At 36.3% G+C, this 13,498-nt stretch overlaps 1 protein-coding gene across 1 annotated transcript; it reads left to right on the forward strand.

The window, feature by feature from the left end:
- The first annotated feature begins 1,161 nt into the window (after positions 1–1,161).
- Positions 1,162–2,218, forward strand: LOC139705093 (salivary acidic proline-rich phosphoprotein 1/2-like). Its single transcript, XM_071609297.1, has 2 exons — positions 1,162–1,279; positions 1,824–2,218. Exons 1-2 carry the CDS (start codon positions 1,162–1,164, stop codon positions 2,216–2,218), a joined length of 513 nt encoding a protein of 170 aa, XP_071465398.1.
- The last annotated feature ends 11,280 nt before the right edge of the window (positions 2,219–13,498 follow it).

Raw genomic sequence — 13,498 nt, forward strand, 5'->3', positions numbered from 1 at the left:
TTCACCAAGTGAAAGGAGGGAAGGAGATGAGTAGACTTCAGAATTCTTAGAACAAGGGTAAGGACACTTATGTCCTCATTCCACATCCAATATATCAATTATATTTTATTTAAAGTCTAAGGGGATGACCATAAAAAATTTTTGGCCAGAGGAATGATAAGGTAAGTTTGGATTTGTAGGCTGACCTGTGTGTGCTGTGTAGGACAGAATGGTAAGACTGAATGAGGTAGTCCAGTTGTGAAGACATTATCATAATCAAGGTAGAAGTGAGTTGTGGCAATCTCGCTGTATAGTGACACAGGACAGAAGAAGGAAGTATACACACATCCGAGATGCCTCAGAAAAGGAGAATTGAATAATAATTTGACTTTCTCCATATAAAAAGATAGAAATATTAGGGCCCTATTTTCACATTTTATACTCAACTACAACTATTTTTATATGTCCTGAATAGTGTATGTGACCCATGACAAAACATCTGCTGCTGGTTTCCCCTCTCAAGAAAGCATGTGAATATAAGCAAATCATGTAAAAAATGTATAATAATGATAAAGTGGGATTTTGAAATTCCCAGAATACTTAACAAATATTAGGAGCAAGGTTTGAAGAATTCTAGGGATGACAAATTTTTGGTTTAGTTTTTTAAATTATATTATTTTTTTAGTATCAAGCACATTTTTGAGACTCAGCATGGCAACCACCAGCCATTCCATTATAGTCTCCTACGCTGCCCACAGCATCATGTAGAGTGATGGACAAGTTCACTTAGGGGATGCACAGGTTGTGGTTGGAAGTCACCTTTCCCTATAGGAGGCTCAGTTTCATCTGTGAGATTGAGGACTAACTTTTCATTTCATCTTGTGCTTCATTTCTTAGAGTTTATAGCTATGAACACTCTTCCTCCTCCATGGAATCAGTTAAGATCCAATTCATCCTCAACTTTCTTTTTGTTTTCCTCAGGAATTTTTCAATTTTACAAAATTCATGTTATCATCACTTTTATTTTTGCATGCTAGTTCTCCCAAAGATATACATGAACTTTCCCCAACCTAAATTTTGCAGGTGCATGACCACCAACTTGAATAACAGGGAGCCCTGGCTTTCCTCACAAGACTAAGTCATCTGCTCCCCCAGGGAGAAAGGACTGTGGAGAGATGATGCATGAATGGGAAGGGCCCTTATTCTGGCTCTTCCCTGGTGCTGAGAGTCACTCAGCAGCTTCAGTTTTCCTCGGTAGGCCTCTCTAGCACTGCAGAGTTTCAGGACAAAATGAGCCCAAGTAAGCATCTGGATTCTTTTTCTCTGTTTTCCTCTGTTCTGCTGTGTCCTGGTAACTGACAAAAACTTCCACAGCTGTTTAGTGAATCTTGCGGGTCATCACTTATTTTTCTCTTCTCTGTCTTAGTATTTTTCCATGGGGACCTTGGGCCCTGACAAACTCATCTGTTGTTTCAATACAGGGCTCAGGTGAAAAGACTTGAATTCATGCTCAGCACTTATTACTGTGTCTCAAAACATAACTGACATTCTTAATACTTTTATTTTGTAACTCTTCAGTCTCAGATGGTTAGGTGATCAAAACATTTTTGTTGTTGTTTTTAAAACTTAAGGACAGCCAATTGTTCTTGGAACTGAATGTGAGATATTCCATATGAGAGTAAACTGATAAAGGAGCTCTTCATGAGGAAAGAGAGGCCGTGAGGAAGGTTGGAAGCTGAGAATAACATTCAGGGAAAAAGGGTCTGTGTGACAAGATCAGAGAGATAAATAGTAAGGAGTTTTCCACCACTAAGCTCATCTATTCTTGGGCTGTACCCAAACAGATAGTGACAAGCAAAGCCAGATCTACCAGCAGCAGCCTCAACGATATCAAAATGGAGAATTCAGACCTAGACCTCCTGCTGGTTACAGAAACCAACAAGAAGGTTCTCAGCAAGGACCACCTCAACAAGGAGGCCAGCAGCAGCAACTAAATGGTCCCCCTCGTCCTGGTAACCATCAGAGACCACCTCAACAAGGAGGTCAGCAACACCAACCCGATGGTCCCCCTTGTCCTGGAAACCAGCAAGGACCATCCAACAAGGAGGTCAGCAGCAACAGCAGCAGCAGCAGCCAAATGCCCCCCTTCGTCCTGGAACCCAGCAGGGACCACCCCAACAAGGAGGTCAGCAGCAACAGCAGCAGCAGCAGCAACCAAATGCCCCCCCCATCCTGGTAACCAGAAGGGACCACCCCAGCAAGGAGGCCAGCAGCAGCAGAGCAACAAATGCCCTCCCCCCTAGTCCTGGAAACCATCAGGGACCACCTCAACAAGGAGGCCAGCAGCAACAACCCAAAGGGCCCCCCTTGTCCTGAAAACCAGCAGGAACCACCCCAATAAGGAGAACAGTACTAACAGCAGCAGCAGCAGCCAAATGGCCCCTTTCATCCTGAAAACCAACAATGACCACCCCAATCACAAGATAATCATGAGCATACTCCTTCATTTCATCCCATCTGGTAAAGGAACCACCACCCTCTGAGGGTAGACTACAAAGACCTTCCATCTTCTATCATCCCAGTAAATCTAAATTCAAAGACACCTAAGATTCTAATTCACTCCTCAGATAGGACACTAACACAGAGTGCAGTGTTCCAGAAAATCAATTGGTAAAATAGGGAATATTTGCAGTCATGGAATCTCTTTCTAAATGTTTCTCTGCTGTAGAGAATGCCAATATTTTAAGTTCTTACTCCAAAGTAATTATGATTTTAAGGAGCATTGCCCTCTATTTTGCTTTCTCTCACTGATTATATTCTTGACTTCATTCAAGTTGGTTTAAGCAAGCAGAGCATGATTCTTTCTTTTGTCCTCTGCCTCTTTGTTCAGACTCAATGGCTTCTCATCTCATATATCCTCCTGATGACTCTTAGCTTAGTTCTATGTCATATCACAGCTCTCACGTTCAGTACTCCTTTCAAATAATATTCAGTCTCTGATACTAATTTTTATCTAGATTTTAAAGTGCTCACTTTTAAATGAATCAATGCTCATGCAAAAATAAAATTGGTCTAAATGGAGAGAAAGGTATGAAGCTTTTTTTTTTTTTTTTTTTTTTTGAAGAACATGATATAACTTTATTTATGGTTCCTTTTAAAAATTTGCTCTTTTTAGAATATTTTGATATGTTTATAGAAGCATAGAATATGTCTTATTCTAAGATCCCAGTCTTGTAGATGTACACAATATTGAGATATGATGCCTTTTTTGCTGAAAATATTTGATTTAAATTTAATTTAATCCCTAGTCTTTCCAGTGCAGAGAAAAGTAAATGGGATAGAGGACCAAGTTAAACAATACCATGAGGAAATAATCATGTAAATCTACAGTTTAGAACAGTTCTAAGAATCTATTCTAGATACTCCAAAAAGTTAATGTTACAGAAAACAAGTGTGGAAGAATAATCACTTTTAAAAATAAATCAGCAACAAGTACAGTTTGCAGAACTTTTTGTACTATAGCCATCAAATATGTATTGATTTATTTAACTCCTTTCTGAGAGCTTATTTCTTGAGCAACAGACATCAAACTATTAGTCTGTAAAATTCTTGAGATCATCCTTAAGTGTTTAATGGTAGATGATAATCACTGGAGTAGCAAAACACATGATTCATTTGGATTTCATGAACTGGATATTGTGCTTTCTAGACTTGTGTGTTTGTGATAGGCTGACCTCAATTTACAATTTAATAAGTTACAGAGAAAGAAGCATGCATAAAGTTGAAATGAAAAGTCAATATTCTGATGTTAAAATTAAAAATGGTAACACAATAATCATCCTAGATTCTACCTGGGAATAAAGGATCACCTGTGTTTTGGATTTTGTTTTGGATCAAATTCAGAGCCTCTCTCACTGAGCTACAACTCCAGTCCTTTAGGAACCACTTTAATCATTAGATACCTTAAGAGAAACTGAGTAGAAAAAGGAAAGGTATATTTAATTATATAAATGTTTGCATCCTTAGGAGAAAGTTTTTAGCAGTCCTTTGTCATTTTGATCGAAATTTCTTTGTACTAAAGTTATTCTTTTAGTTAATTAATGAAAGGAATCTAATACATAAGGAATGAAACAACTTGTTTAAGTTGTATAATTTAGTAGGACTCTGGACCTATATAATGTTTTATTTCTTCTCTTCCATCTAGTGTTTATTTTTTCTTTTACAGCAAGCTAGTACTTTAGCAGATTTGGACAGTGGGAATATGGAAAAAGTAATTCAAGATGAAAATGTTACTCTGTATGTGTGGGCAAACCTGAAGAAGAATCCAAGGTACCCGGATGGGGAATATTTTCCCTATACATGTGACATTAGAGTCACATCATCACTGGCAGGCCTGTTGCATAACAGCATGGTATATGTGGAAAAACCCATATTAGGAAGTCAGTTAACTGGAGTTGTAAATGGCTAAGTAACCTGCCTTTTACCCTAGGAAAGTTACTTAGCCTGTTGAGCTTCAGTTCATCATCAGTAAAATAACACCTCTATTACTTGACTTAATATGATTTGTTTGAAGATTAAGCACAATGCATGTAAAAGTTATAGCACAGTATTTAGTGTAAATAAACTATCAATAAATGTTGGGTTTTCCCTCTTCTTCTTCTACCTAAGCCTCGGCATCCCAAAAAAGTACATGTGGTGAATACTTTCTACACAGCAATCTGAAACTTTTAAAAAACATATACTTATCTTTTTGAAATGTTAAACATAATATATTTTCACACTGATTATTTCCTAGATATTTTTTTAATGTTTTCCCAACTACTTTCAACAAAGAGACATATTTCTGAGGAATGATGTTGATAATGACAAATTTCTGATCACTTGATTTCTGTTTGGTATTAAATTTTGGTATTTTGATTTAATTGAGTTAGTATGGCTATGAATTTCAGAAATTACCAGAATAAAAGTTAGAAGCCTTGGATTCTGGTTCTAGCTGAAAAGACTAATCATATGAATATAAACTTTATTTTTGCTATTTAGTAAAAGAAAGGAGCAAAATATTCCCTAAATTCCACTCACTACAAAATACTGTGGTTTAAAACTAATCACAGACAATATGTAACCTGTTTTTGGAAAATATGTCAGATAGTAGAAGAGTGAAGGAAATTAATCTGTATAGTTTGGTAGGAATAAAAATAAAACAAATAATTCTGTATTCACTACCCAGGTTTAAGAAGAGAATTAAGCTGGTATCTGTTAGTATAATAAGGAATAGTGGAGGGAAAACAAGTTTGGTTTTATTTTGATGATGATGAGGTGATAATATAAACAGGACAAATTTGGTGCTGGACTTTTTAAATTTAAAGTACTATGAGATACCAAAGTGAAACTGGCTGAAAGCATTTTGTTTTCTGAAAAAGAAACAGAGAGAAATCTAAGGTGGAGTATATTTGGAGAAGTCATCAATAATGAACCTGTGGTTCTTAAGTTTTTGGGATGTCATAGGTTTTTCTTAACATCAAATAATTATATACATTCACACTCATAGAAGAGCAGTTTTTGACCTATTAAAGTCCATTTAGGGATGCCTATGCCAGGAAAAAGTAAAACTCATGTTAGATACTCCTCATAATATAAACAGAAAGCTATTTTTAAAAGACATTTCATTCTACCTTCCCCATATCCCTCACCAAAAGCCACGTTATAATTTCTTTATGAAATCTTTTTAGAAACATTATGAACATATAAGTACATCATACTTTTTCCTACAACTGATGACAAAAATGATATGCATATCTGTATGTTGCTCATTTCAAATGACATATTCTTTAATATTTCTTTTCTAATATGTTTATTTAGATGTACAGATAGTTTCTTTATTCCTTTTTTTCCATTCTTCCTTCCTTCTATTTTCTTTCTCTCTTCCTTTTTCTGATTCTATTCTTTCTGCTCTTCCTTTCCTTATTTCATTATATCTATCTCCTTCTCAATTTTTTACTTTCTTCCACATTTAATATTCTTGCAATTGTATCATTTTCCAGTGTGTAACTTTGTCATACTTTTGAATCAAATATTGCTTATACACTTTGAGCCTGTTTCAATTTCACTATTATAAATATATTTGCAGTGACTATTTTTGTAGACACAGAATTGACCATTTTCAATAGAAATCAAAAGACAACCTAAGAATAATTATCACTGCCTCATATTCCAAGCAAACTTGGTAGCCTCTAAATGTGTTCAGGTGCCTAACAAGAAAGAATAATGAGATTAGGAGGGAAAAGGGGGAAGGACAAAGGGAAAAGAAAGAGGAGGTGGTCTGTCACCTGCCTCACTTCACTGATACCAACAAGTGATGATCAGTCTCCTGCCATATCAGTTCTCCCCTGAAATTTTCCATTCTTGTTTCAGACAGCAGAAGAGAAGATGTTGCCCTTTGGAGTGTTACGCTGTTGGAATAATTCAGTCATAAAAGTGTCTTTAATCTGCAAATAAAACAATCAGCATGTCATTTCTGATTTCTGTCTCTCTTTTTGGGGGCTGGAAGGTCTGGAATTTGGAGACTATGGACACAATGTATGGACAACTAGGACCCCTTCCCATGGGTGCTTCCACCCAGCTTCCCACCTCCTTTAACCACAAGCCAGCTGCCAGGCAAAAGATTTATTGTTTCCTGTCTGCCTTGGATTCTATAGAAAAAATACATTTTTAAAAATGTATTTTTAAAATATATATAACAAATTTAGGAATGTACACAGGCTGAAAAATCCTTAATATGTCCAAAATAATTCAATCAAGTATTTTTGGACCTGAATGTGTTTGTAGTTTGCCTCTTCCTTGAACCCTGTCTTCTCTTTCCCTCTATTTTATCATTACTCATTTGTGATCTATGCCTTCCACCTTTTGTTATTCAAATAAAGAATGTTGAATTTCACACAAGACACACCCTGAGGGTTTTAAGGAGTAGGAAATTTGGAGTCCTTCAGATTTGATTTTATGCTTCTATTCTTCCTTAGAAGTTTTTGACACCCAATAAGCTGATATGGTACTCAAAATGATAAGTGATAACATCATATAAGATCATGTTAGGTTTGCAGAAATTTTGTACAATTTATGAGATGCTTATTAATCATTTTATCCATGTGACTCAGTAAACATGAGGCAAATTTAGGAAATCCTAAAATTTCCAGGCAAATTTTAAAAATTGAAATTTTAATTAGGTTAATATCTCTCTTTTAATTAGGAGAGAAAGTAAATTCTTTGGGGATATTCCAAGACCCTCTGGAATATCCTCATGCATAATGACAAAAAGACTTATTTTATTATGGATTTTGGAAACTTGTCAAAATACAAAAACATTCAGAACACTTCAATAAATAAAATCACACCTCACTGTAAAACCATACTAAAGTGACAAAGCATTGTAAGGCAAATGTATAATATATGAAGTTGCATGATGAAAAGGAACTGTCCAACAAGGAGTTCAGTAGCAACAACAGTGTCAGCAAAATCATCCTCCTCATCCTGGAAACCAGCAGGGACCACCACAACAAATAGCAGCAGCAGCAGCAGCAGCCAAGTCACCCTCCTCATCCTGGAAACCAACAAGGACCAACCCAGTCAGAAGGTAATTAGGAGCTTTCTGACACTTATCATCCTGCAAAGCCCTGGACATCACCTTCACTTTCCCAAGTGGTAGGGTATAAACTCTTCCCCAGCTCAATCTACCCCAGGTCTAGATTTCAGGGGCACCTGTGATTTAAGCTCACTCTCCAGAAAAGGTCCTAACTCTTATGTTTCTCATAATTCAAGGTGTTAACAAATCATCCGTGAACATGTTGAAATAACATGGTCATGGAGCCCATTTCTAGATGTTTATAAATATTCTTGAATAGTGTAAGTTTAAGTTCTCCAAGGTAATTCTGATTTGGAGTCATACTGCACCAAACATCTTTTCTCCCAATATTTACTGAAAGTAATTGCTTTGTGAATACCAGCAGTGTTTTCTTTTGGCCCTGTGTCTCCTTGCTCAGACTCAAATGATTTCACATTTACTGTACATGTCACCAGGATAAATCAGTTTTATCTCCCATTGGGCCTCTCAGTCCAGAATCCCTACTACATGAATTCAAGGCTGTGCTCCCAAATGTGAATTTTATTTTTCTATGCAATTTTGTTAATCAATCCATGTTGTGCTGGAAAATTCAACTGAATATAAAGGTATGCAATGAAATCAGGAAAGCCTATCCCACCTCCTCACATCTCCCAACATAAGTCTGGATCATTAATTTTTATGTGTTCTCTTGGAAATAGTCATACACTTACAAGCACATAACTCTATTTTACTCTATGTTGCTCACATCAAGTGCCATATTTTACAACACATTCAGAGCTTCCTATGAGATACATGGATCATTCTAGCAGTCCTTCCTTCCTTTCTTTCTTTTGTTCTTCTTCTTTGTAAATGAAAATGTTTTTAATTTACTCATTTCTTGCTTTTTAAAATTCCTCCTTATCCATCCCTTCTGCCTCTTTATCTATTAATTTGAAATTACATAGTATTCCATGAAGTTACTAACCATAATTTCTTTAATTAAGCCCTTTTAATACACTTGTTTAATACTAGTATTATGGTTCAATGTTGCGGTCATCCTCTTTGTAAATATGATCATGACTATTTTCAATAGTACCCCCAGAATAAGTAATATAGAAATTATATTTTTATATTTTTATTGATGCATCATAATTATACATGGTATTGGGATGTGTTGTTAAAAATCATACACCCACACAATGAAATAATATAACTTGTTGAGTTTCAATCTCCATACTTCCCCTTCCAGGAATAGTCTTTATTTCCTCAGCTTATAAGCAACAATGTAGAGCAGGTTCCATGCTAGTTGCTTAACCAGAGTGAAGGAAAAAGAAATCAAAAAGGAAAGGGTAAGAAAGAGAAGCAGGAGACTGTCGGGGTTTTTAGCCCTTGTTCCCTCCCGACCTGTGGGAGAGATGGGGAGAGCAAGCCCAGACCAAGATGAGCCAAGAAAGGAGAGGGCCGACTGACCGCTGGCACCCAGCCCTCCCTCGCCGGACGACAATCAGAGGAGTCAGGAAGACAGGAGCTCATTTATTGAGGAAGCACACACAGCTAATATAATGTACAGGAGCCAATCAGGATAAAGGTCAGAAGGGTGGGGAGAGTTCACGTGTACACCCATCCTACAGGCAGTAATGGGTGACACGAACTGTCCACGAGGGCAAGGGCGGAAGGGTTCTGAGCCTCTCCTAGAGGTGGTCCAATTTTTCATCACAACCCACAGCAACACCTTCTGGCTGATTGCCAGGTGCCATCTTAGCCACATGTGTGGCCCCAAGACCGGGAAGCGGGTAGCAGCCAGCAAGTTAGGTTTCCTCTTTTCTAATGCAACATATCCCACATGTTACATCATGCCCTACAGGAGACCAGAGGAGGTGGGCTCTCCCATGAAGGGCTTCATTGATGCCAGCCAGGGATTAGAAACCTTCTGCATGTCATATCTTCCCTACAACCTTCCCTCTTTGTTTATTTCAGAGAGTGAATAAGATGATCTTTTTTGGAACAAAATGGTCATAGTTGTGCCCTCTATGGACCAATAAAATAATCAGCATGCATTTTCTGATTGCTGTCTTGTCTTTCTGGGGTGGGAGAGTATGGAATCTGAGGGTCATGGACACAGTGTAAGAACATCCTGGACCTCTGTCATGGATGCCTCCAGAAAGCTTCCCTCCCTCTTCATCCACAAGCCAGGTGAAATCACTGCAGTGTTCCCAGTATCCTTTACATTTTATAAGACAAGTGCAAGCTTTTAAATTATTTTAGAATATATGAACTAAGATTCTTATAAATTTTGGGAGAAAAATGAATGTAGAACACCAGTGAGGAATTTGCACAGGCTGAGAGGGTCTACACATTTCCAACATGACTCTTGTTTCCAAGGATGTGAAGGTGGGTTCTGGTTATTTCTTCCTAAAACCTAACTTTTCTAGTTTATCATTTCCTAAATCTGTCCCTCTCTAGATTCCCATCTTTCTTTGTCCAAAACTGTGTGAATTTGGTAAATAGGCAGTAAAATGGATTTTCTGAGACAGGAAATTTGGAGTTCTTCAGAAATTATTTTCAGTTTTGTTGTTGTTTTCTTTCCTTTTTTCTTTTATTTACAATCTCAACAGACATCAGGCATATTGAATAGAGCTATGGCTAGTAATAGTGTATGTCAGGTGTTTGGTATTTTATATTTCCTTGGACACATACTGATCATATATACTTATATAACTCAACAAATTTAAAACATCATTTCTTATTTGGCATGTAATTATAACATTGAAATATCCTAATTATTTTATATATTCATTTATTTATATATCTATTCATTACTTAATGTAGAGTCTTGCTATGTTGGTAAGGCTGGCCTTGAATTCACATTCTTTCTATTTCATATCCCCCAAGGAGTGGGGACCCCGTGCTCTGTCAATCCTCATTAGTTTAATTTATAATTTTTTATAAGAGAAAATAGCTTGAAATATTTCAAAGCCCTCTGAAATCTTCCAAAATTTTAAAAAGTAAAAAAGGCCTGAGTGAGAATTTGATTTTTGGAAGAGTTCAAATATGCCGAACGTTTTTAAAACATTTGAATAAATACAATCATGGCCCAATTTCAAATTCTCTCCCAGTGTCAAAATATTATGCAAACACATTGGGTGAGGTAGTTGTAAGATGACAAGTGAGGTGTTGCAATATTAAGAATACTCACATTTCTTAGAAGTCAAGGTCCTTATAAAACACAGCATGAAGCATATGGAAAATATCTTGATGAAACAAAATCTTTACTTCCTGTCCTTTTGCATAAAAAAAGGAAAACCCTTTACATTTTAAGATCAATATTCACAGAAAAGTTTATCATTTCAACAGCGATCAAACTCACTTCTGTTTTTCTGCCAATAATCCTATTACATTGGAAGCTTAATAAGTGGTGAGTAAATGCATTTAAATCTTGACCAGGTTAGGCATACATACAATATGTTTTTCAACATTCCCATTCCAGAGCTCTTCTATAATTTCCTAGTGTCTATTTAGGTTTTTGTTTTCCTGTTGTGGACCAATTGAGATATTCTGATTTGAGACAATAATTACTTTCATTTTTCTTCACAAAAACAAACTTTTCATACCCCATAACTTCATTTGTCAGAAAAATGATTTACTTTTCTCCTACACAGAGCTGCTTTCCTTCATTTTTTTAACTTTTATTTTGCACATTGAGTTCTTAGCTTACTCTTTATTTTTATAAAGTTGTTTTTAGTCATATTACAAACATTTAATGTGCCACAGAATGGAATTATCAACACCTTGAGTAATGATTTATTTTTATGTAATAAGAAGCCAAAAATATATACATTTCTGTTTGCAATTAGCAATTAACATTATCTTATATAATCTAATTTAGTAATGATCTAGGTTTTACTAAGTATGTATTATTGATACTTAAGAGTTAATGGTCTGAGAAATGGAAAATATTTTAACAGACATTTTATAAATACTATCATTGCTAAAATTTATTTATACACTTTTATTTTTCTTGAACTATTACAATTATGTTAGATTACTCATGAAAATTTCATCATGTTTGACAAAAGTAGCCATCATCTCATGTTAATTCTGGGTAGAGTATTTACCTGTTAGGCAGTTCTCATCAGAGTTAGACTCTTATAAAAGTTAAATACACAGATTTTTGTTGTTTCAATTTTCATCCTTGAGAATTAAGTTACTGTTTGTACACTCTTCCCTGAGCATAAACCCCCAGTCTTATAACAAGCATGTTAGTATTTCCTGACATGAGGGGATGTCTTTCACATGGAAATTTTACAACTTCTTTTAAGGAAGAGAAGGAAGTTCAAAGAGTTTGTTTATAGTTTACCCTGGTGTCAACTTTTATGAGGGCAGAAGTCTACAGTTATTTTCAATAAAGAATTGCTATTCTGCTAGGGATATAGCTCAGTTGGTAGAGTTCTTGCCTTGCATGCACAAGGCCCTGGGTTCAGTCCTCAGCAACACACATGCACACACACACAGAATTGCTATTCTGTTTTTAAGCAGAAATTGGGAAGTCAAAGATGATGTTTTTTGTTCTGCTTTTTCTCAATTAATTCTGAAGAGCATATATGTAGAGGACCATTCCAATGACCTGCAGAACCACACTGGAGGCTCTGGCAGGAACCTATGCCAAAGTTAGGCCCAGGACTGCCCTGCCAACCAGTAGACCCATGCTGGAACCCAGGCCTAGCCCACTTCATCTTGGGACACTGCAATCACCGCCATAGCCCTCGCCATGCAGTAACCTCCACTTTGGGACAATAGATAAGTCCCAGAGGCAGCTGCATCTCCAAATAGGCAGCTGACCCTTTCAGCCCCATCTTTGAAAGCAGTTTCAGTCATCCTCGGACACCCCCACTGCTATTTGAGTTACCTCTGCTATTGCCACCACCATCTGTAGTTACAATAGCATTTATGATGGGACACTGGCCAGGAACTAGAAGCCCAACAACAAGGTAAGGTACAGGTAATCTGCAGGGAAACTAAAAGATTATAGGGTAGAAATTGTAATACCTCAGATCTGCACTACAAGAAAGGGAGACATGTAGAAACAAGGGAGGAAAGTGCCCCAAACAAACCAAGATACTACAATAATAGAACCCATAGACAGCACAGTTGATAAAATGTGAGGGAAGGAGTTCAGAATGTACATAATTAAAATGATCTATGAATTAAAGAATGACTCAAGTGAGCAAATACAGGCAAAAATTGATCACTCCAACAAAGATATGAGAGAGCAAATACAGGCAAACTTTGCTCACACCAACAAACAGATAAAGGAGCAAACACAGGTAGAAAAAAATAACTTTAAGAAAGAGATATATATTCTGAAAAAAAAACATAAATCTTTGAAATAAAGGAAACAAATAAAAAAGAAACAAATAAAAAACTCAATAGAAAGCATCACCAACAGACTAGATTACTTGGAAGACAGAACATCAGATAATGAAGAAAAAATACACAATACTGAAAATAAAGTTGATCACATAATATACATGGTAAAAAACCATAAACAGAACATCCAAGAATTATAGGATAGCATCAAAAGTCCAAATCTAAGATTTATTGGGATAAAGGAAGGCACAGAGATCAAACCAAAGAAATGTACAATCTCTTCAATGAAATAATATCAGAAAATATCCCAAACCTGAAGAATGAACTGGAAAATCAAATCCAAGAGGTGTACAGGACACCAAATGTACAAAATTACAACAGATCTATACCAAGGCACACTATAATGAAAATGCCTACCATACAAATAAGGATAGAATCTTAAAGGCCACTAGAGAAAGGAATCAGATCACATATAGGGGGAGACCAATTCATATCTCAGCATATTTTTCAACCCAGACCCTCAAAGCCAGGAGATTGTGGAACAACATATGCCAAACT

This window comes from Marmota flaviventris, chromosome 3, assembly GCF_047511675.1.
Source record: "Marmota flaviventris isolate mMarFla1 chromosome 3, mMarFla1.hap1, whole genome shotgun sequence".
In the NCBI taxonomy this organism is placed as follows: domain Eukaryota; kingdom Metazoa; phylum Chordata; class Mammalia; order Rodentia; family Sciuridae; genus Marmota; species Marmota flaviventris.